Here is a 21868-nt window from a genome sequence, read left to right on the forward strand (position 1 = left end):
ACAGTCGTTCTCGCAGGCAGCTGCCTTCTTTCTGCAGCGTACAATGAAATGAAAGCCTGTGTTAAGCCATAGCTACCTAAGTTTTCTCTCTAATGCTACTAATGGTGGTCTTCATAATTGAGAGTGAATTGTGTTCTTGCTATGAAAAATCATTGTCTTCTCAGGCTCTTAGATATCTCTGGAAGGGTTTTATTTGGCTCTGACATAATTTTGAGTTGCAAACAATAGCTGGAAATTAAATTTTAGTAGTGGTGCCTGAATTTATCTGGAAGGGGTTTATTTGCCTCTAACGTAATTGTGAGTTCCAAAGAATAGTTGGAAATTAAACTTCAGTAGTGGTCTCTAAGAGATGCTCAGGCAGGGATTATGAGGAGAGCTTTGAAAATTATGTTTTAACTGAGCAAAGCCTTGCATCACAGTCTTTATTTTCCTATGGGACACTTAAGACTCGCCCTCATGTCCCTGATGCAGGGATGGTACCCACCAGTCTGCCAAGTTTCGTAGCACATGGTGGGAAGGCACTGGCTGAATCCAGTCTAGAGCGCTGATTGCAGAGTGGTGGAGGCTGGAAGGCACCTCTGGAAGGATTCTGGTCTAACACCACCCCTGTTCAAGCAGGGCCATTTAGAACAGGTTGCCCAGGACCATGTCCAGGTGGCTTTTGAATATCTCCAAGGATGGAGACTCCACAGCATCTCTGGGCAACCGGTACCATCAGCCATGCCCACAGTAACAAGGTGTTCAGAGGGAACCTCATGTGTTTCAGTGTGTGCCCATTGCCTCTGGTCCTGTCACTGGGCACCACTGAAGAGAGCCTGGCACCATCCCCTATGCACCCTCCCTTCAGAGACTTATATACAATGATGAGATCATTCCTATAGTTGCCGACTTGATGCTGTTTATAGAGATTCTTGCTCTCCATACTCTCCAGCTGCCCTGTAAGCAGGATTGGGGTTTAGACATTGATTTCCAGGAAAGGGGAATGATGTTCTTATAGGATGGGTGATGTATGCATTCCCAAAATCTTCATGCATCCATTTAAGAGAGAATCTTGTTGGAGATGATTTATAAGCAATTCATTTTAAAAAATGATTTTTTTCTTCAGTTGCTATCTACAGACTTATCTGGGATTCTGTCACTTTAACAGTGTTTTAGCTATTTCGTGCAAGCAATAAGCAATCTTCTCAGCTAATTTCTTACTTTTGATTTTTTTTCTGGTAACTTGTGTGGTTAGGAAACAGTGTAATCTCTCGATACTGGCCTAATCACAAGAGAATACGGTTAATGTGAAGTCAGTAGGAGAACTGGAGCAAATGACAGTGTTGCTGTTGTAGCTAGCACAGGCGGATGCAAGACCATAAGGATGGGAAGCTAGCGCGTTGCCAGGTAGGCTCTTGGTTTTTCGGCAAGCAAAATTCAGTTTTAACGGTGCAGCATTATGTGGTATACTAGCATTCTTTTAGTGTGTTTAATAAAAACATCGTCTTGGTGAGTGGAGACTTAACCACTGCACTAAATCCTTTTGGAGATGTGAGGAGGTGCTTTTACCACTAAAAAATATTGAGGAGCTCTGGTGTTGCCAGTTTCTTGATGATGGCTGTAGAGTGCTCCTTCATTTGGTAAGGAAAAAAAAATTTTCATCAGCATTTTTATCAGGGACTCATTAGGGATGAGCACAACAGCAAGAAGATGATGAGCTGTCATCTGTTGTTCCAGCTTACAAATTAAGCCGTTCTCCTACCAATAAGCGCAAGCCTTATCCAAACATCCCTGCAGGCAGAATTGCACAACATTCCACCCTCTTTATCACAGCACTTCTGCCGCTTGTCTGAGATGTCTGGAGATTAACCAACCCTTCTGGTGGATGGCGTGTTAAGAAAAATGCCTCATTCAGAAAACTTGTAGAGCTAATTAAAAGTAAGCTGTATCATGCTGACTGACACCAAAGCTATATAGTATTTAGAAAATCTAAAAGGCAAGGTGAAATTATTAGGGGAAAATTGCTTGTTCTGTATCTGAATGCACATCCAGTGTCTGAAGTGGTAATTACTTTATGATACATGACCATAGTTATGTTGGAGTCTGAAAGTTAATGGGCTTCTGCTGTCTGAAGAAACACTTCAAATGAGATACTCGTTGTTGCACTGGGCTGATAAGGGCTGCTACAAACCCTGCTTACAAGCCTTAGTACTAATCTGAATGACTCTTGCTGTAACACCTCTTAGTCAAGCTCTCCTTGCTTGTGTTGGAAGGGTGAAGCTGTATGTAGGCTGAGTCACATTTTAGGGCTGCAATGGATTTCCCATGTTCTGTTTTCTCTCTTTGATAAGAGAAACTGAGGGATGGCTGATCTTGAACAAAACTTTGCGCTCCTGGTATCTGCTCTGTGCAGATGCTTCATGTGAACGTGCTTTGGTGCACGTGAAGGGTTAAGCAATGGGTCTGCCTGGGAGGTTTTCTGTGCTCATCCCTGCAGTCTGCACTTCAGCAGTATCAAAGAGGCCTCATCTACAAAAGCTGTGTGGCAGCATGGCTCACAGGAGGGTACATGGAGATGGGTGAGGGATGTGGCCCTCTTAGCCTGCTCTATTTTGTGGAGAGTCGTGTGTTGATGTACTTCCTTGCCAGGCAGTTTATCTTCCATCTGGCTGACCGTTCTCCTCAATGCACAGGGTTTGCAATAGAGCTGTCATGGTCTCCTGCCATGATAGATGGCATCAGCAGATCTTTGCGCCTCTGTATTTAGATAACCACTGAGAATGTGGATAAGAAGGAGGCAAGATGCATATCTTGTTCTTGTCCTGTGTCTGCACACAGCACAAGCTCTGACCTTGCAGTGACTGGCTGGGAGCAGGACCAGGAAAGTGAGAAACTTGGAGGCTGCTGCAGATCAGGGCTGAAGGGTATAGCAGAACGTATAGGTGAAGGATGTAAAGAATATTGGTGTTGTGATCCCTGCAGTCTTCACTCCTGAATTATGTCCTAATTGTATAGTGTCCTTAGCGTTCAATGACCATAATTGTAGGGGTAAAGAAAACATTGAATATGTATGCAAGAGCAAACATGGTCTCTGTGTGCATGTGCTGGGCATTTTATGGACTCTAGGTTAAATAAAAACATAGTTTAGCCAATCCTGTATTCTGGATATGTATTTATTGTTTAAAAATTAAGCCTATGACCTCTTTCCCTCTTTTGACCAGAGAGAACAATGTGGGTGGAAATTAGTGGACTGCAATCAATATCTAAACTTTCACAGCTGAGAAACACCTTGTAGGAAGTAGTCCTGCACCTGACCCTGTTTCAGAAACTTGGAGTGCAAGTTCAGATCTACTGACTAGTGTTGAACAGCTAAGGAGTGTGCTTCTCCAGAGTGGGCAGCCATCAGCCCTGGATCTTGTTTACTTCTTGCTGGGCTATTTTGTCAGATCTTAAAGGTGTTGATAGTGCTCCAGTTGTTTGCCTGTGTTTAATACATAGAGGTATTACATTTTTTTTTCCCCTCCATTATTCTGCCAAGGAGACTCTAACAAATCCTTCTGTTATGCAGGATTTGGCTGGCCATTGTACCCAAAATACTGCACGGGTATATGTATTCTTGTGATGTTTGGGATTTAGTACCAGTGTCATAGGTGAGGAGCTGTGGCTGAGAGAAATCAAGTTGCACACTTAAGTCAGGTAGGGATATTGCCAGGGCTGGAAACTAAGCCCCAGTGTACTAAACTCTGCTTCCACACCCTCATTACAAAGGCAGTGTTTTTCCTGTGCTCAAAATTAACAGGACTGAGTAAGCAATTGCACCTTGGTTCTCTGTGCTGACCCCCAGAATAACTGCTCTAAACCTTGTTGCTGATCTTTTGCTGGATCTCTGAGTGTCCTGGCACCACAGGATGCAAAAGGCAAGAAAGGCTTTTAAAATTGCTGAGCTGGCCTTTATGTAGCCCATGCTACTCATGTGGCGTGTGTGTGTGTCATGGGTAGCCCTTGGCTTGGCTCTGTTTTCTATGTAGAAGGCTTGCAGCAGAGCTGGCTAAGGTGTCGCTGCTGAGCTGTGTCACCTTGTCCGGCCATGTCCTTGGTGCGACTCTTGTCAACTCTTGTTGCTGCTGTTACGTTTGGGATTGGGTTGAATAACGTCGATCACAAGCGGGTAAGACATGGGTAAAATGCAATGCTCTAGGGAAGGTAAATAGCAATGCAGGTGGTGTGCAGGCTGAGCAGCAAGCCTGTCAGTGCTGAACACCGTTACAAAACCTTATTGGGGAAAGGTTTGTTCTTCCCTGTCCCCATGCGGAGGTTCAGCTCCCCGCAGTGAGGAGGAGGGTTCCCGTTCCCCCTGCGCCCTCCCACAGCCGCAGAAGTGGGGCTGGCTGAGCGCTGGGGCTGGTCTGGCAATGGTCACTGTGGGCAGGCTACACCACCTGGCACAGGGAGGAGGGCTGGGGGTTCATCATCTATAGAAAGAAAGAAATCAAGCAAGCAGAGCTGTGTTTATTTACTACTGTTGAACAAGCTACTGGTTGGAAGCAGCCTGTTAAACAGAAAATGCTTAGTACTGGAATAGTTAATGTAAGCCATGTGATCACTTTCTTGTATTTAGGCTTAATGGGGGGAAAACCAGTGTCTTGCAGGAAGCCGATGGGCTGTCTTCTGGAGGAACCTTATTCAAATGTAGCTAATCACTCTGATGTATTCTAAAGTCCCTAAAAATGCCTTAAAAACCAAAACCAAACAGAAACAAACAAAACCACCGGAGTGAACGAGTCTTCTTTCAGAAGAGACCTCTTAGTAGGATTAAATAATAGTAAATAAAAAATCTCCTTTAGATGCTGAGAGAAATGGTCGCTGATTGACCATGATGTTAGTCCCTGAACAAGCCACCCCCCAAAAGCCAGGCTGTGAGCACTTACTCTCCATAAGGCTATGGGGCTGGCTGTTTGCTGTCAAATCCTTTTGCTTCAGGAAACTGGCATCTTATTTTCTGTCTTCCTGTAAGTCTCCTGAAGTGGTGCTACATCCACAGCTAATAGTTTGATTAATATGACTCATGGGTCATCCAATGTGGATCTGGGTGTGTTTGAAGGGGTGGGACTGATGGAGGGCTTTGGAACAGGGCACCAAGACCACGTGGTTGTCACCGAGGGGTGATGTCAAACGGAGTTATGAATCTACAGAGGCTCTTCACTTTAATGCCCATCCGCTGAATAACTCTTTTCTTTGAGCTCTGCAGGACAGGTCTGACTTCCCATCTGACACTGAAAATAGAATTACATGTGAAAGAAACCTCATTTGTCAAGCTATCACACTAGAGATGGATTGGCGGTTGCTTTTGTTCTGCTTAAAATAGCCTCTGCACACAACTGTACATCTGGGAAGCTGGAGCATCATTTTGATAGGTACACATGACGTTTTGTCTTTGCAAGAATGATATACCATAAATGAAACCTGAGCGAGAACCTCTCTTTGTTTCTCCACATTGTTCCAGGTACCTCTCATAATTGCTAATGGTTCTCTGGGTTGAAAATGGCTACAGAGCCTACCAGAAGCCGTAAGAGAAAAGGGAATCTATACTGGAAGGCAAGATCTGAATCTTTCCAACTCTGCAGCAGCTCTGATCCAAATCTCAACTTCCTGGCCCCAGCCCAAGGATTAGGCTGTTCTTTTCTGCATAAAGTACTATTGTAAGGCTGCCCAGAACTTAAAGGTATAACTTTTCACAAAAAAAACCCCAAACAAAACAACAACAACAAAAAATCAAACCCCAACAAACACAAACACAAACACCCACCAAACCACTTCACTGGCTGCAGTTAGCCAGTATCTGTATCCTTAAACTGAAAGGGTGTACCTTCCGTTTGAGGGGTGTCCTGTGATGATGGAGTGTTATTTCTGTACCAGCTTGCACTACTGTCAGCTTCAAAGTTGGTTTTTGAGCAAAATTTTAATGGCTTGATATGTAGGAAAGATAGGGTCAACATACTAGCAAATAACCTTTCTGTGGAGAGATGGGTTGTATTGATATAGGAATTTTCCGAGTGAAGCTCTGGTGGTTTCTCTTCAGGATGTACAGCTGTGTTTCCCCTACAAGCCATCAAGAATGAAACATCTGTCTAAAATCTTGAAATTATTATTCTGAAACAAAAATGTTTCAGAGAAAGCGAGTGAGCCTGATCTGTATCCCTGGAAGGCAGGGCTGCCTCAGGTTGCTGTGCATGTATTGGATCCAACCAAGTAATGGCTTTTCGCCTATGCCGCTCTCCTTGAGAGGCAATTCCACAACCCCCTTGCTGTGACGGTTACACATCTTCTCATTTATTAATGGCCAATTTAGGCCCATTTGTTTTATTGCATGAATCGACCTTTACCAATGCATTAAGAGGGTAAAGAATGCTTGAAACTAGACATCAGTCAATTTTTCCCCTTTGCTCTTGTTTAAACAAGTCCTTTTAGTCTCCTGTCATATTATGAGTAGCTATACCTGTGATCATCTCTCAAGTACTTTTCTGCATCTCTTCAGGGCCAGGGAATCTGTTCTGCCAGAATGGTACAGAAGGGATCAGGTGTGGGTCTGGTACAAGCGCTTATGTCTGCCCTTGCTTCTGGTGCAGATGATGGTGCATTCTTCTTTTTGCCCTGGTGTAACACAATTGTCCTGCTAAGGTCTCGTGTACTTGGGTCTCTCCTCTGCTCTTATGCAATGATGAAGTCCCAGATTAAATACATATTAATTATCTCTATATACGTCTATGTGCTTTTGGGGCTGTTAGGTTTCACCAACATCTTGCAGCAAAAAACAAATCTGCTCGTTTGCTTGTGCTTCCCTAAGGATTTCTGTCTTCTGGAACTTGGAGAAGGCACTTCTGCAGGACCAGACTCTCCCTGCTTACCATGGAGTACTCTTTTTCTCTTGACTGCATTTTATGGCAGAGTTTTTTTTGATCCTGAAGATCTTGACCAGTTGAAGGAAGTTTTGTATCTGACAGAACATTGAAGAACCTTTAAGCTGTCCATTATGCCATTAACTTCTGGTTTTGAGAGACAAGTTGCTTGGACCTGTTGTGTTGCTCTCCTGTTCTTTCCTTCAGACAGGCCCCCAATTTATTTAGATTAGTACACACATCAAGGAAATGTTAACATAACCACTGTCATTACAAATTAATTTGCCAAGACACCAGCAGTTAGGAAATTCACCCTGCTTCTGTTTAGTGTCCTCGTATTGCTGGCTCCTGCCCATGTTTAACTCTTGGTCACTTGACAAAAGCAAGTTGTTCTTTTCCTTCCCTGGAGCTGCCCACTCTGAACAATTTGCTGTGACTACTCAGGCCCTTGCTTGTCCTAGAGGAGACAATATCTCAGGTTTTTTTGATGCTGGCAGCTACAGACCTGTTTTCTCTCTTGGTCTGTGCAAGATAAAAATAAGTAAAGAAGCAAAGGATGAAAATCTGCTTTTCCTCACTGCAGGTCACTGCTATAGGGTATTGCATTGCTGGCTCAGTACAATGGCAGGGGCACAGGATGACCCTTACGTCCCCATGTTCTGTGACTTTTCACTGCACATTTATAAATTAAGGTGATGCTGTTGGGACCAGAATCCTTTTTACCCTTTATGCAAAGTATTTCTGGGGAAGCTTTTCCCTCTCCTGGTTATGATTAGTATTTTATTCTCAGTGCAGTGTACGGAATGGTCATTACAGCATTAATACTTCTCTTCTGCAATGCAGTGTTTTATTCAAGAGTTGGGGCTCAGGTGAGATAGATGCAGTATCTGCTGCTCTCCCCTGTTCTCCACTGTCTCCCATAATGTCACTCTGAGATGGGCTTTGATGCTTCTCAGGACACGTCTTGTCTGGGACCAAAAGGCCGGTCACAGACAGGGTGACAGAAAGTAACACAGCACCGAGTTTGCTGACTCTCATCTAACGATCAATACTGACTCTTCTCAGGGACCTGCATCTATAATTTCTCTAATACCACATGCAGCCTGTGAGCTTGAGGCAGACTGTCTGCTTTTCTTCTGTTTAAGATGCTTTGCAAGTGCCTGTGACCACATAAAGCTCAATGAGCCTGTGTCTGGTGCTGCGATCCAGCCTACACTATGTCCTGGGTTTCTAATCTCCGGGAAGGAGAAAGGACCGTGTGTCTGCAATGTGTCACTTCTGAACATCTGCCTTGGAAGGGCTGACGTTTGGCAGTTATAGCATCAAAATCGATTTGCATAGGATGGCACAAGTTAAAACAGGAGCAGAAGCCTCACAGCCTGTATGTGTCTGTATTGTACACGATACCCCAAAACTCCAGATGCTTTACCAGGCACGATGCAGGCAGTTCTTCCCCAAATCCTAATCCTGGAGGGAAGGCAGGATGCAGGAAGGAACAATATGATGCTAATATGCTGTCCTCTGGGCATAACAAAAGTCAGGTTCTTTTGGAGGACTGTGTTTGTGTCTCTTCAGGGAGGGAGGGTTTCAAGAGAGGAACAAGGGCTTGGAGAACCAGAATAAAAAGCTTGTTGTGGGAGTACTAAACAGCAGATGAATGGAGACTCACCTGAGCTGTGTGACATGTTCCCATGTCTCTGTGCTGTGGCCAAGAGGGAGCTGGTACCCAAGAGGCAGGGCAGAGGCTGTGCTTGCCACATTTCCAACATGCAGCAAGGCACAGAGACAGGCAGAATTTTATGCTCTACCTGTGATCAGCAATGGCCCTTTAAGGCTGAGAACGGCGTGCAGCATGGACACTGCCCAGTCTAAACCCAGTAGCCACGTGAACTGGACCTGGGTGGGCAGTGCCAGGCTGGCACAGCAAAAGCCTCCTGGTGGCAGAGGGAATCTGATGGAACTTGCTGGCTCACACCTCCTCTGCTCCTCTTTTCCTCAGGACAAATGAGAAGAACCCGTCTCCAGGCGCAAGGTTTTGGGAGTATGTGTCAGAGATGCCTGACACTAAAACGTCCATCTCGCCCTGATTTTTGCCGGGGGTGCTGCAATGTCGAGTGACATAACCTTCTAAGCTGGCTCTGGTGCAGCGGTATTTTGGCTTATGTTATTGCTGGGAGCATTCTCTCTGGTGAGCTCTTTTTGCCTCCCTGCGTTCCTGATCTCTGGCTCTCTTCGCTCTTTTTTTTTTCTTTGCCTGGGATGCGTTCTGTCTGTAATGCATCAGAAAGTAATACGCAATGAGGAAACTCTCATCATCTGTGCATCAGGGAGAGAATTATTGACTGAGTGCTGAGCAGTCAAGTTATTGATTCAAACCGTAGCCCAGTCTCTCCGTCTGCCGCTTGGAGTGGCTGGTTACGTCCTTCTGGTTCATTGCATTTAATTGGATTCCCTGAGCTGCCACGCAGAGGGAGAGAGTTAGAACCAGATCCAGCTATAATGTTTTCTTCAAAATCCAGCTCCGTTTCCCCTTCTCCATCCATGGAGCAGGCAGATTCAGACGCTCTGGACATCAGCACCAAGGTGCAGCTCTACGGTGTGCTCTGGAAGAGACCTTTCGGGAGGCAGTCGGCCAAATGGTCCAGGAGGTAAGCCACAGTCGCTGGGGGATGCTCAGGTGAAATACAGAGCCTAAGGGTGCTGTGGTGAGTGAGAGCCTGAGTGCTTTAGCTCTTCAAGTGTGGAGAATGAAACTTTGGGCATACCTTCCCTGCTGTTCTGAGTCTGCTTTACACACATGGCACCCCAGGGTGACATCTTCTTCATGCACCCAGACCCTGTGCTACAGACCCTTCAGGTGGGAATAGGGACTGGCTGCCTCCTCTGGATAGTCAGCCTGCAATTGTTTCATGAAAGAGGAAGAGTCAGCTCTTGTATTTTGCCCCTAAACAACTTGACTTTGTTTAATAGCACTTGTTAAGGCTCTTTGAGTTCTTTGGGTATGAGAGGTCTAGGTTGAACTGACTGTGTGTGTGTGGTCTGCGGGGGGTTTGTGGACCAGCATCAGTACTGGCAGTGATGGCACACTGGGAACAGAAAATGCAGAATCCCTTCCCTGGGGGGAAGGTGGCTCTGAATTCTCTCCCGTGTGGTGCCAGGGAGCTGTAAGCTGCTGTATGTTGTGTATCCACAGCCAGGAAGTTTGGAGCCAGATAACATTTGCTATAACCTTTTACCAAGGATGGAAGTATGTTCTATAATACCGAAGTGATGGGTCAGTTTGAGGTTTAAAGTTGATGCAGTTTCTTTATGTGAATCGCTGAATCTCACAGGAGAATTTTCTGCTGTTTGTCAAATGATAAGACGTGACTGTTTATGGATGGGAAGTTGCACAGAAACATGGCACAGCTCTTTCTCATTGCTCACTGGGGATACATGATCCAATGGATTAAGCCTTCCAGCATTCCTGGATGGCAGATTAATGTCACTGCTGATAGACATCATTGGCAAATGACTCAGAAGACTAGCAGCCGAGAAACTTGCATTTTCACCCTACCGCTGCCAGAGATGTGTTTTGTGACCCAGGATTTCTTGTTGTGATCTATGAAAGAAGGATAGTAGTACTTACCTGCTGTTAGTAGTTTGATATCTGCAGGTGAAAAAGTCTGCCAGAAAAGCAACATAATGTTGTTTTCTTGGCACCCCTCACCTTTCCACTGGGGAAAGGCACAAATGAGTCATCAACAAAAGGCAGCACAGGAAGCCTGGTTACCTCTGGAGCTGAAAGACAGTTTTGTAGCCTTTATAGCATAGTGTCTCCAGGCTTTTTGGAAGAATAAATTAACTTGCACGTGAGCAATGTCTGTCAGCTACCTCTGGTACTTAACCTTTTGTGGGTACCTTTTTGCTGCAGTCTGCAGTGCAGACACAACGCATCCAATCCATTCCTAAAGCCAGTTTTCCCAGTTCTGCTGTGTGTAACCGCAGTGCTGTCCAGTCTAAACCTGTGAAGACTGCATGGCCTGAAAAAATAGTTAGATGTTGCTTGGGAAGCAGTTTTCTGTTTGTAGCCATCTTTGACATGTGTGCATATTTTATTCTGTACTTCCCCTCTCTCTCCCTGAAAACAATGGCCTTTTTTTCACCCCAGAGAGAGTTTGTGCTGATGCTCCCTACTCAGCTCCCAAACATTGATATTTAAATGAATTATGTCTGGAAACTAATGTGACTGTTATAGAAAAGAAGTGCACAGAATGACGGAGGGGAATGTAATTTGCCATGGAGTAAACATTCTTAAAAGGCTTTCCTCCTAATCAAAATTTCTTGCAGGCAAATGGCCCATCTCTGCTCTCTCTGTCATTATTTATTCAGTGCTGTTCTATTCCTAGAAGTCACTGCCATCTTCGGCAAGTGGTAAATATTTAAGTGATAGCAGGTGGGCAGAGGTGGGGGAGGTGGCCGTGGGGCAGGGTGATGTGGAAGGTTAGCTGCAAGCACGGCAGCTGAGGGTCCTGGGGGACCAGAGACACGTCTGTGGGAGGAAAACACAGGGAATCTGTAGGGTTTGGGAGGGAGGGGTTTATGGAGTAAAAAGACTGGAACAGGAGGAACAATAAGTTTTTTTAAATCAGAGATTTGCTTTAAAGTAAAAAAAATATTTCACGTTATATGTCAGTCATTATGGGGGGATGAGGAGGAATTCGTGCGTTCCCCCACCTGTCCCCCGTGCCCAGCAAAAGACACAGCTGGTCAAGTGCATTATTTTGTGAAAAGGAGATTATTTTATGAAAAGGATGTTTCCCACTCCAGTTAAATGAAGAGAAAAAAATGACTATTGCTAGATACATTTGAGGATCTGATCTCTGAGCAATGTAGATTTCATCCTGAAATCTTGGACCACTCCTTTTTATCTATTTAGTATTTACAGGTAGTACCTTTGCTGTGAAGTAATTTTGCACCGGACAGTAGTACTGCTCCTTGTCCCAAGGAAAATCTTTCCAAGCTACAGGAGATAAGCCAGCCTGCAAGGGGAGGACTGATCACATCAGGCCATCAGCCATGTGAATGGGTCTGTGTAGCTGTTCGGAGATGCACGACACTTTCCGGCTTGATCCCATTCATTTAGATGTAGCAACAGTGCTGCTGGAGACACTGAGAAGGAAAACAAATGTTTAAGGGGAGGATGGAGGCTGACTGGATAACGGATCAAGGAAAAAAAGTCCAGGCATGGTGTCCAGAGCTTTGGTGATTGAAACCCCAGGTTTGGGGATTTTGCAGCAGTAGAGGTTATGCAGAAAGGGATAGCAGAGCCCTGGTTTAGGGCTGGCATCTGGTGGCACCTGTGAGGACAGTAAGACTTGATATGAAGCAGTTGTCTGGAGCACTTTCAGCCCTTTCCTTTGCCCACACAACGGTCTATCCTGCAGTCTCGGGAATTGTATGCTGTCGCAGGTACTGATCAAGAGTGGGCTGGGTGCTCCTTGCATGGGACCAAAATGCCTGTGTTTATCTGCCAGGTTTGAGCGTGCTGCCTTTCAGAGATTTATTTTGAAATGCCATTAGCAGCATCCTAGCTCATGTCTCTCCAAGAGAAGAAGTTTTATTCTTTGGCTAATGCGAATTTTCTTTCCTTGTAAAGTAATATCCTTCCAGGAGACATGCAACCATTTTCTGGGTTTACTGGCACTTTTGACGAGCACAGTTTAAGCTGGAGTGACTTTGGAAAGTCATACTCTCTGTCCTTGACTTCCGCTCCTCCTAAGCTGCACCCCATTCTTCCTTCCTATTAACAACAAGCAGTTTAGCCTCTTCTCTACTACAAAAATTGTTCTGGTAACAGCATCAGCCTGGCATGGGGTCTGGAATGAAACGCACAAGGTACGTACCTGCTCTGGATGTGGCGTGAATGGGACTCTGCAGCTTTGCAGGTAGGAGGTGACAAATCCTTCTCTACTGTGAATAATCTCAGCCCCATACAGAAATGTCAGGCTCTGAGCTGACTGTCAGTCTTCTGGTGTGAGACCCCAGGCTAAGGAGGACAGTTCCAGGAGGGCATTTGCTCGGTGATCAGCCAGAGTCAGAAAGCAAGGTGGAACATGAAGAATTGAAAAGAGCAGAGAAAAAAACACAAAATATGCTTGTGCCTCTGAGTAAATCCATCAGAGGTGCCAGGTTGTGGCTGGAAGAAGGGAAGCACAGCACAGTGAAGAGAGATTTTATCTTCTCTCGGACCAGTCCTGGCTGTGGCACTGCAAAGCATGCGCGTAACCTTGTTTTCCAGCAGACTGGCTGCCAACGATCACTGGATGCGGTCACAGGACAGATGGAAAGGGTAATTGTTTAAGGGTGTTCTCTGCCCTAAAAAAGACTAGAAAAAGGGCAGCATGGTTCCTGCTGCTGAGCAGCATGTGTGTGCCAGTGTGCAGCACAGGGGCAGCCGGCGCTGCCGAGGCAGCGGGGCTGAGTCGAACAGACCGTGTGCTTTGTGCTTCCCTCGTGTCCTGGTACTCTTCCCACTTGGCTGGTTGCTGTCAGGAAGCATCCGCCTCTTCCCGCTCCCAGCCTGGCTGGGCGCTGCTGCAGCTGCCAGGCAGCGGGGCAGGAGGCAGGCGGGACAGGAAAAGTGAGGGACGCGTATTGTGGTCTCTGAGCTGATGTGCTGATAAAGACCGTTTGCTCACGGTTTTCCTGAGCTGTCCCCAGGGAGAGAGAACTGGGCTGATCTGGTAACTGGGATTTGCTTCCTGTGCTCCTGGACTGGTGCCCAGAAAACCTTCCTTGGAAGGAAGGACCAGTGAGACTGCTGAAGTTTTATGAAGTAAATACTTAACGTGGGCCATTGTCACTTCAAAAACTTTCGCAAAGATCAGCTGATTAATCTTGTTAGCCCTCTACAATACCAAGAAAGCATTTTATCCCCAGAGATCAGGTATTTCTACTTGTCCAGTATGGAGCTGTTGTGTCTGATCCTTGCAGATGACACCTCTGGCTTTTCATCCAAGTCAGTCTCTTACTGCTTCTCTTCTATTCCAGTTTAATTACACTGAGCTTTCAGTGGTTTCTTAGTGCAGGATCTAATGATGGGGTGAGTGACCCAAAGGAGCTAACCACGTGTGAATGGCTCTTGTATTCCTTGTGCTGCACGTGGAGTGTGGATGGCTGTTCTGGGTCTTCTTACCTCTTTCTTGTTCGTTGCTGCTCTCCAGGCTTTTTGAATGCTGCTCTGTTTTTAAATCTCTTCTTTTTTTTTTATTTCTTGTCTTTATTCAAAGTCTCCCCCTGTCTTCCCCACATTCCTTTTACTTCTGCTGTCATATCTGGGCATAATTCACATACGTGTTCAGTATCTTCGGCCCCTCAGTCCCAGCCCTAACTGGGTGTCTCTGCCCATTCTCCTCTGGGCCTTTGCCCTTTCTGCTTTTTCTCACCTGGCTCCTGCTTTGATCCTTACATTGCTCTTGAGTTGTGCAACTCTTTCTTCTTTTCTTTCTCACTTCATCCCTCTTTCCATCATGCTGCATCAATTGTCTTTGTGTTGTTGTATGGAGATTTTGTCCTGAAAGTCAAAGTGGTGATCTTGCTTACTTAGATGTTGCCTTCCAGTAGAGGAGAGATGAGGGAATATGATCTGAGCATAAATACATTATGTGCACCAGCTAACCAGATTTTCAATGCTTTTCCTTCATTTTTACCTGTGGGGGGTTGGTACTTATTATTATTGTAATAGGAGTTAAAAACTCCTATTTTTTATATTTTCATTCTAAATCCCCAGAGATTCTGTCCACATCTGTGAGCTCAGGTATCTAAAAATTTATCAATGTGCCAAAGGCACATCATTTTTCTGACATCTCTGCTGTGCTTTGTTCTCAGTTTGTGGTATGTGGGGTTTTTCGTTACTTGGTTGGTTTGGGGTTTTTTGTTCGTTTGTTTGTTTGGGGTTTTTGTGTGTGTGTGGTAGTGTGTTGTGTGTGTGTGGTTGTGGTTTTTCTTTTTTTCCTCCACTGCAGCATAATCTATACTGTGGGGATTATCAGTAGCACTGAACACACAAAAAGTGTGTAACAAGTTAAAACCTGGATCTAACTGTGGGTTGACATTTAGATTAAAAATCTCACTTGGTTAAAGATCAGTATCTTTACGTGTCTTGCAAATGTTTCTCAAGGATGTTCAGACTGAAAAGACTGTTGAAAGAGTTGGACAGACTTTGTCCATTTCATATGGTGTGTTGTTTTTTATTAATTAGTTATGTATTTGTGCCCGCAGTATCTGGTTCGCTCTGGCCCACTGGACCAAGCACAGCCCATTGACCAGGCAGGATCTGTTTGTTCTTTAAATATGTTATTTCTGTATTTATTGTGCAGATGGGGTAACATATCCCTCTAAAAAAATCAAGTCCTCCTTGAATTAGACATTAGAGATACAAAGTGAAGTCATAAGAAAACTTCGTCATAGAGCTAATTATGAGGTGGGAGGAAAAATGAAGCAGGAGGACAAAAGGCTGCTGCTCACAGAAATGATGTGGGCAGGAGGAACTGGGAACAAGCCCTGTCTGCTCTGTGAAGGTCTCTCTCATACCCACCTTGGCCAGAGTCAGCTCTGAGCCTGTGTGGGTCATGGCTGCCTTTGCCATTAATGCAAATATATCAGAAAATACTAATCCTCGTTTCACACAGAGGTGAGGCCTTGATGAATCCTCTCTATTGGGAGTGTGTCCCACAGAGATGTTCCTAATGTATCTGCTAAATGGGCCGGTGGCCAAAGCTGTGTGAGCGGTTCAGCCCCCCACCTTCTCTGGGACGCTCCTTCCCATCCCTGCCTGCCACCACAGGGAAACCCTTTTGGTCCCTGATCTGGGACTCTGGCAAGAGATTTTGAGGATGGCAGTTCCCATCATAGGGAAAGCAAGTTGGGTCCATCCCCCCGTGCATCTTAGCCACCTCTTCTACAGGTAGGGTCATGCATTGCTTTCCCAGCTGAGGGGACATTAGCTGCAACTCCTCCAGGAGATGCACTGGGACACAAGGTTGGCTGGGAGGGATATGCATCCCCTGGGTGGAAGGTGAGTAGTAATTGTTCCTGCTCGAACAACTTGCTGGACAGGCCACACTATGAATGAGCACCTTTTCAGTCCTCTACCAACTAAACGAGCTCAATGAAGAAGAGTTGGGGTTTTTTTTCCTTTTTTTTTATCCTAACTCTCCCTCTTCTCCCCACCCTCCCCGCAGTCATGCTGTTCTGCTTAGGGAGGTTTTGCCAGGCTGTGGTCAGGAACAAGAGGTAAAGTTAGGCAGTCAACCATGATGTTCCTGGAGTATCAAGTGAGAAGACAGTGTCCTGCTGAGGCCGCGGGTTTTCTTCTCCTCCCCACGTCTGATGACAACGTGAGTAGGTATAGATGAGTGGACAAGGAGAATAAAAAAATTGTGGGACATGAATTGCTGCTGGTCTTCATATGTTCAGAATATTTCTGGATGTAGATGTTCAACGACTGTCTCTTTTAAACATTTTAGAGGAGGTACACAGTAGGTCCAGAGCTCTAGTTTGCTGCAGGAGTTCAGAAGTTTTAGCTCTCTTGTCTTGTGCCTTTCCCTCTGTGAATCTATGGTGATGTGCCTGTGACGTGTGGCATTTTCACCTGTGTTGCCAGAGCCACAGCAGAAGAGCAAGAAACACGAGCTGGTGGAAGTGCTAAAACTTTCCCCTGAGTCAGTCTACACTTGGTAATTCTCTGCCAGCTTCCACTTCTTTCTTTAGCTTTAGAAACTAAACTGGTACTACATCGATGTTCTTGTCGGTGCTGGAGGCAGCGCTGTGCTCCATCTGATGGGGCCTCTGTTCCAGGAGAGGACTGGGGTGGGATGGGCATGTGGAGGTGTTAGAATTGCTCTTGTGGACCAGATCTCAGCCCACAGCCCATCGTTAACGCTGGCTTTGGAGGATGGTGCGGGAATCCTTGGGCTGCACAGCTGGAACGCGCTGCCCAGAGAAGTCTCCTCCTGACCTCTCACAGCGGAGGCTTTCTGCCCAGAAGCAGGAGGATTTCCTTGGGATGTTCTCATTATTCACAGAAATGCCTTATCCTTTCCAAATTCCTCATAAGCTCTTGTCCTCGGAACCACATGAAAGTGATTTACACAGCGGGGTGTTGTGCAGTGTAAGAAGGGCATTCTTTATTCATTTTCAGCTTATTGCCTTCCACTGTCTTTCAAAATCCCTCTTTTCTCATATCAGAAAATACAGTGCAAAATATTGTCCTTTACTCTTTTGAAACCTCCCTACTAAACTCATCCCTGTTTTTTCAGCTGCTCTTCAGCATTTTTGAGTGCTGCAGAGATTTAGACTGATTTTAAGCTAAGCTGGACATATCTCCCCTATACCACTGCCTGCAGGGTAAATTCAACCTCAGTTTTCAGAGAGGGACTCTTACAGGGGTATTTTGAACATCTAAATAAGCTATAAAGTGGTACTCCTTTAATCACAATTTTGAGGACATGCTCCAGTAAATTAGAGGCTTGGTTTACAGAAGCTATGATATCTTCTGGCTACTATGCAGTGTTCATCAGAGCATACCTAAGGCTAACTGAGCTGAACAAGGAACATTTTAATGTGATCCATATAAGGAAAAAAAAATTCCTTTGTATTTACAAAAGTCAATGACAGGAGACTTTGACAGGACCTCTGCTTAAAAATACCTCCAAAATTTATTTCTGCTCCTGAGTGCTCTCATGGCCAAGCTTTTGCCTTGAGAGTTGCTTGGGGATGCCAGCCTGTGACTGTCCCTGCCACATGACTCCGTGTTGCAGCGGGAACACTTCCTTTCTGGCTTATTCCGAGGGTGGGAGGGAGTAGATTGCAAAAATACGCTTCTAGTTGCTCTGAGCCCATGTGAGAGAAACCATTGACAAAAGGAGCAGCTCTCTTCCAATAGAGTGAATCCAACATATGGGCTAGATAGAGTATGCACAGGTCAAGATGCTAAAAGCTTTGGCTGTGCTCCTGTCTCGGATGCAGACCACTGCCCCATTCCCCTGTCAGTCAATGATGCTATGGTTTGCCTCCAACACTGGTGTGTGCACACTGTGATAAAGTAGAAGCCCAAAGCACTTGAACTTGGTGCTCAGTGTTAAGCACTACCTCTTGGCTACGAACAGGAGTCAGGAACCACCTTAGGGTTGCATGGGAATAGTAAACCCTTCTGCTCAGAAAGCTGCTTTAGTTAGGTGGAGATTTTCTTGTGCTGTGAAGCACAACCTCTTGTTCTAACAGAAATTATTTCCTTTCTCTGTCTTAAAGGTTCTTCATCATTAAGGAGAGTTTCCTGCTCTACTATGCTGAGAGTGAGAAGAAGAGTTTTGAAAGCAATAAATACTTCAATATCCACCCCAAGGTGAGCAGCATTTGCATGGCAGAAGGGGTTATTCTGTTTCTAGCTCCTATCCCCTCCCCGGGCCCAGCAAGTGAAGAAGAGGTAAGTCACAAACTTCTCACAGATCCAGGAAAGCCTCAAAAAAAGGCAAGATCATGTCAGCACCTCTTCAGGCTCCTTAATGATTCAGCAGGTACATGTCGTCTTTTTTTTTTTTTTTTTTAACCTGATAGTAGATGTATTTGCCTTGTTTTCTTGATCTCTTAATCAACTAATCTTGTGGCTATGAGAATACTGTTGGCAAAGCCAGTGGTGGGGCTAGCAGCTTTGGTTGCTGCTTGTTCCTAACCGGTATTTGCACTTGGAAGTGATGACAGCCAGCCCCTGCTAACCCCTGTGTCCTTAGCCCTGAGAGGCATCCTCTGTAGCTCTGCCTCCTGGAGCTCTCACGGAGGGGACTCTGTGCCCTGAGTTTGCTTTTATCCTCTGTAGTCACTGAAGGCTGGTGAAGCACGTGTACTTCCAAAGATGCTGATTTCTCCCAGCCTGGTCAGGGGCAGCAGGCCATCCATCCATCCCCACACAGCACACATGGGTTGTTGACCTATTGGTGGTGACGGTAATGGATACAGAACCTCTCTCACACTGTGGCTCTGCAACATCTGCCCCTGTTGGGAGATCACCTCCTGCTTGAGAAAAGAGCTCCCACTTCCATGTTCTAGATAGCAGCCTTCCCTCCAAGCTGTAAGCAGGAGACCCATCTTTACCCCCTTTCTACTTGAAGATCTCCTAGTGGTGGTAGGAGTCCCTCTGCTTTTCAGGAACTGTGTGTATTGCCCCTCCTGGGATAGCCAAGGCAGGGCAGGGACCCACATGTGACCAAAAGTGAAAGTTCAACTCCTGGTTAGTTAATAGTTCTACTTTATTTTGCTTAATGGAGTGCTCTGGTTCATCCCCAGGGTGTCATACCTCTGGGAGGCTGCATCGTGGAGCCCAAAGAAGAGCCCAACATGCCTTATGCCATAAAGATCTCTCATGAAGACTTCCATGTAAGTAGATTATTTTTCTTCTCAGAAATAAATAAATGAAGCATTTACTGCTGATGAGCAGAGCTGGATTGGCAGTCTGTCCTGCCCCACCGAGGTATGCCTACCCTCTCTGGGGAGAGTATCCTGTGAGAGAGGGTGGCTTAGCATCCCAAGTCACCTCAAGGCTTTGCTGCTGCTCCTGCTTTTACAACCAACAAGGGAACATGCTCTTTCTGACAGTAGGTCTTGTGATACTAGCAGACCAGTAGACATATATTCAGGAGCCCTACAGCTCATGTTACCCTATCATTTTATTCCTAGTGTGACTTCTTGCTGTGTGCATCTCTTTCCAAGGAAGAATGTGTGGTAGGCCTGGGTCATATTTGCTCCCATGAAGGTGGAAGCCTGTGGTGGGCTCTCCTTCTACCACAAATATGTTAGCTGTGTTCATTTTGTGCACAGAGGCATGTCAAGCACCAGCCTCTCTAATCAGGTTTTTTTTTCCCCTCCTCTCTTCTAGGGTAACATTGTTCTAGCAGCCGAATCAGAGTTTGAGCAGGCTCAGTGGCTGGAGATGCTACAGGAATCTGGAAAAGTGTAAGCTGCTTTCTATTCCGTATTCTCTTTGATCTGCTCTGTAGATGTGTAAAGAATAAAGAGGAAAAAGCCTGACTAGAAGGACTAATGGGAGGAAGAGAAGCTGCTCAAGGCTATTGAGACCTTCACTTGCCTCCTAGACCCATCCCTTCCCTAAATGAAAAGCTGACACAAAGCTTTGCGCCTCGGTGTGCAGTATGACTATGCTAACAATCTCAGGCTGTCATCTGTAGAAAAACTCCCTACACCGCAGATGTATGAATTTGGGGTAAGGTAAGAGCAGAACGGGCAAGGCACAATTCTGGGGAGCAGCTGCCCATGTGGCTCTACACGCTGCTGGTGAGCAGGGACCTCACCAGCCTGTCCCTGCTCTCCCAAACACCACCTGCCACACCGAGATGTCAGTAACAGCCCTGAGGCCATCGTGTGCCCATGGGCTGTGTGTGCATCCCCCTGCCCACATCCTGGGGTGCTCAGGCCGCACAGGATTTGGACTCTTGAGGCAGTTTAATCCTGAAATGCGGAGGCAGGTTAAATTCCAGGGCAGGAGGTTTTAGCCAAACATTTCCAGCCCACCCATATGGATGAAAGGGTTTGGTTGCTGTATGTATACAATATTGAGTTTATAGTCTGAGAGAGCTGGAGAGATTTGCGTCTTGTTGGCCACCAGCCCTGCAATCCCTCAGCATTCAGAATCCTGACAGTACTATGAGCAGCTGTCCTGTGAAACCAGAGCAGGGTCTTTATAAATTTCACTAGATGCAGGAAGAACTAACCTTTAAACAGGGATTTGACTTTCCTAAGCCAGGTAGAAACTTCCAGAGCTGTAGAGCAGAGCCTACTATTCAGCTATGAGACTTAAAGCAACAAGCACTTTACTCTGCTCTTCGCGGCTACGTTACAGCGTTTGTACATGATCTTTTGTGACTGTAGGGACAAAAGCTGCCCTTTCAGGCAACTTTAACTTGTAATACTAATGTATGCATGCATGTATGCATGATAAAGGAGGTATCTTGGTTAATTCCAACTCCATGAGGCTGAAAATGTTCGTTCGTAGTTAACGGGTAACACAGTGTTATGGTGGATCAGGCTAAGCCAAGCTCTGTGCTGCTGCAGTGAGCCTGGTTTTGGCGCTGGAGCAAGCTCAGCTACCTCCACAGTACTGTGTGCAGTGCAACACTAAGCTGTCCATTAAAGCTTGATGGGAGCATGAGCCCCATAGGACACAAGACCCAAGGCAGACCTCTGTCACCCCTTCAGCATGAGCAGGCTTGGCCACCGCAGAGGATGAGGAATTCAGATTTAGCCCTTGAGTAATTCAGAGGTTTTTCTTCAATAGCACAGGTCTCCGCTTGCCTTCACCAACATTAGACTTAACTGCACAGCTCAGGAGGGGTTCTCACATGCAAGTCCTTGCTCCAATATTCCAGCACTAGTGTTTAAAACAGGAGCTAGACAGTGGCTGCTGTCACACAGCAGACCACCTGCACCTAGCTGAAAATCCGCCTGTGACACCCCCTTCCCTCCCCTCTCTGCTTCTGTTCTTGCATTAGAGGAGGAGAGAGATGCAGTTCCCGTGCCAGCCTAATCAGTGCTGATGATAACCTGTATGTGAGGAAAAGCACAGATTTATGCTCCCAAGGACAGGTTGGGAGCCAAGCAGCAGCCAGAAACTCACGGCAGGGGCCAGTAAATTGAGCTGTGATGAATGAGAAAGCTAAAATGATGCAGCTGAAATCTTCTAGGCAACCTGCTTTATTGTCCTGTTCCTAGACAGAGATTGTACTGCTGATGGCACTGCAGAATTTCCAGTTTATTGTGATCATCCTACAGTCTCCCTCATTATTTAAACCCAACCAAAGGATAAAAAACCCCACACCACACTCAAAAAAAACCCAGCCTCATAGGCTGAGATTTTGTTAAATAAGGGAAAGAGCTAAAAATGAACCCAGGGTGGAAAGGTTCCTCTAGCCTCTCTTCTTTGTTTCCATTTTCTCTGCCGC

The 21868-nt window shown here is 45.8% G+C and overlaps 1 protein-coding gene across 1 annotated transcript in view; it reads left to right on the plus strand.

The window, feature by feature from the left end:
• The first annotated feature begins 9184 nt into the window (after positions 1 to 9184).
• PLEKHD1 (pleckstrin homology and coiled-coil domain containing D1) overlaps positions 9185 to 21868 on the plus strand; it is a 28247-nt gene continuing 15563 nt past the window's right edge. The window contains exons 1-4 of the mRNA XM_065636428.1: positions 9185 to 9523; positions 18168 to 18261; positions 19200 to 19289; positions 19789 to 19865. Of these exons, the coding sequence (XP_065492500.1) occupies positions 9375 to 9523; positions 18168 to 18261; positions 19200 to 19289; positions 19789 to 19865 (410 nt within the window). The 5' untranslated portion in view covers positions 9185 to 9374. The remainder of the gene's footprint in view (positions 9524 to 18167; positions 18262 to 19199; positions 19290 to 19788; positions 19866 to 21868) is intronic.

This window comes from Caloenas nicobarica, chromosome 5 (assembly GCF_036013445.1).
Source record: "Caloenas nicobarica isolate bCalNic1 chromosome 5, bCalNic1.hap1, whole genome shotgun sequence".
Lineage (NCBI taxonomy): Eukaryota > Metazoa > Chordata > Aves > Columbiformes > Columbidae > Caloenas > Caloenas nicobarica.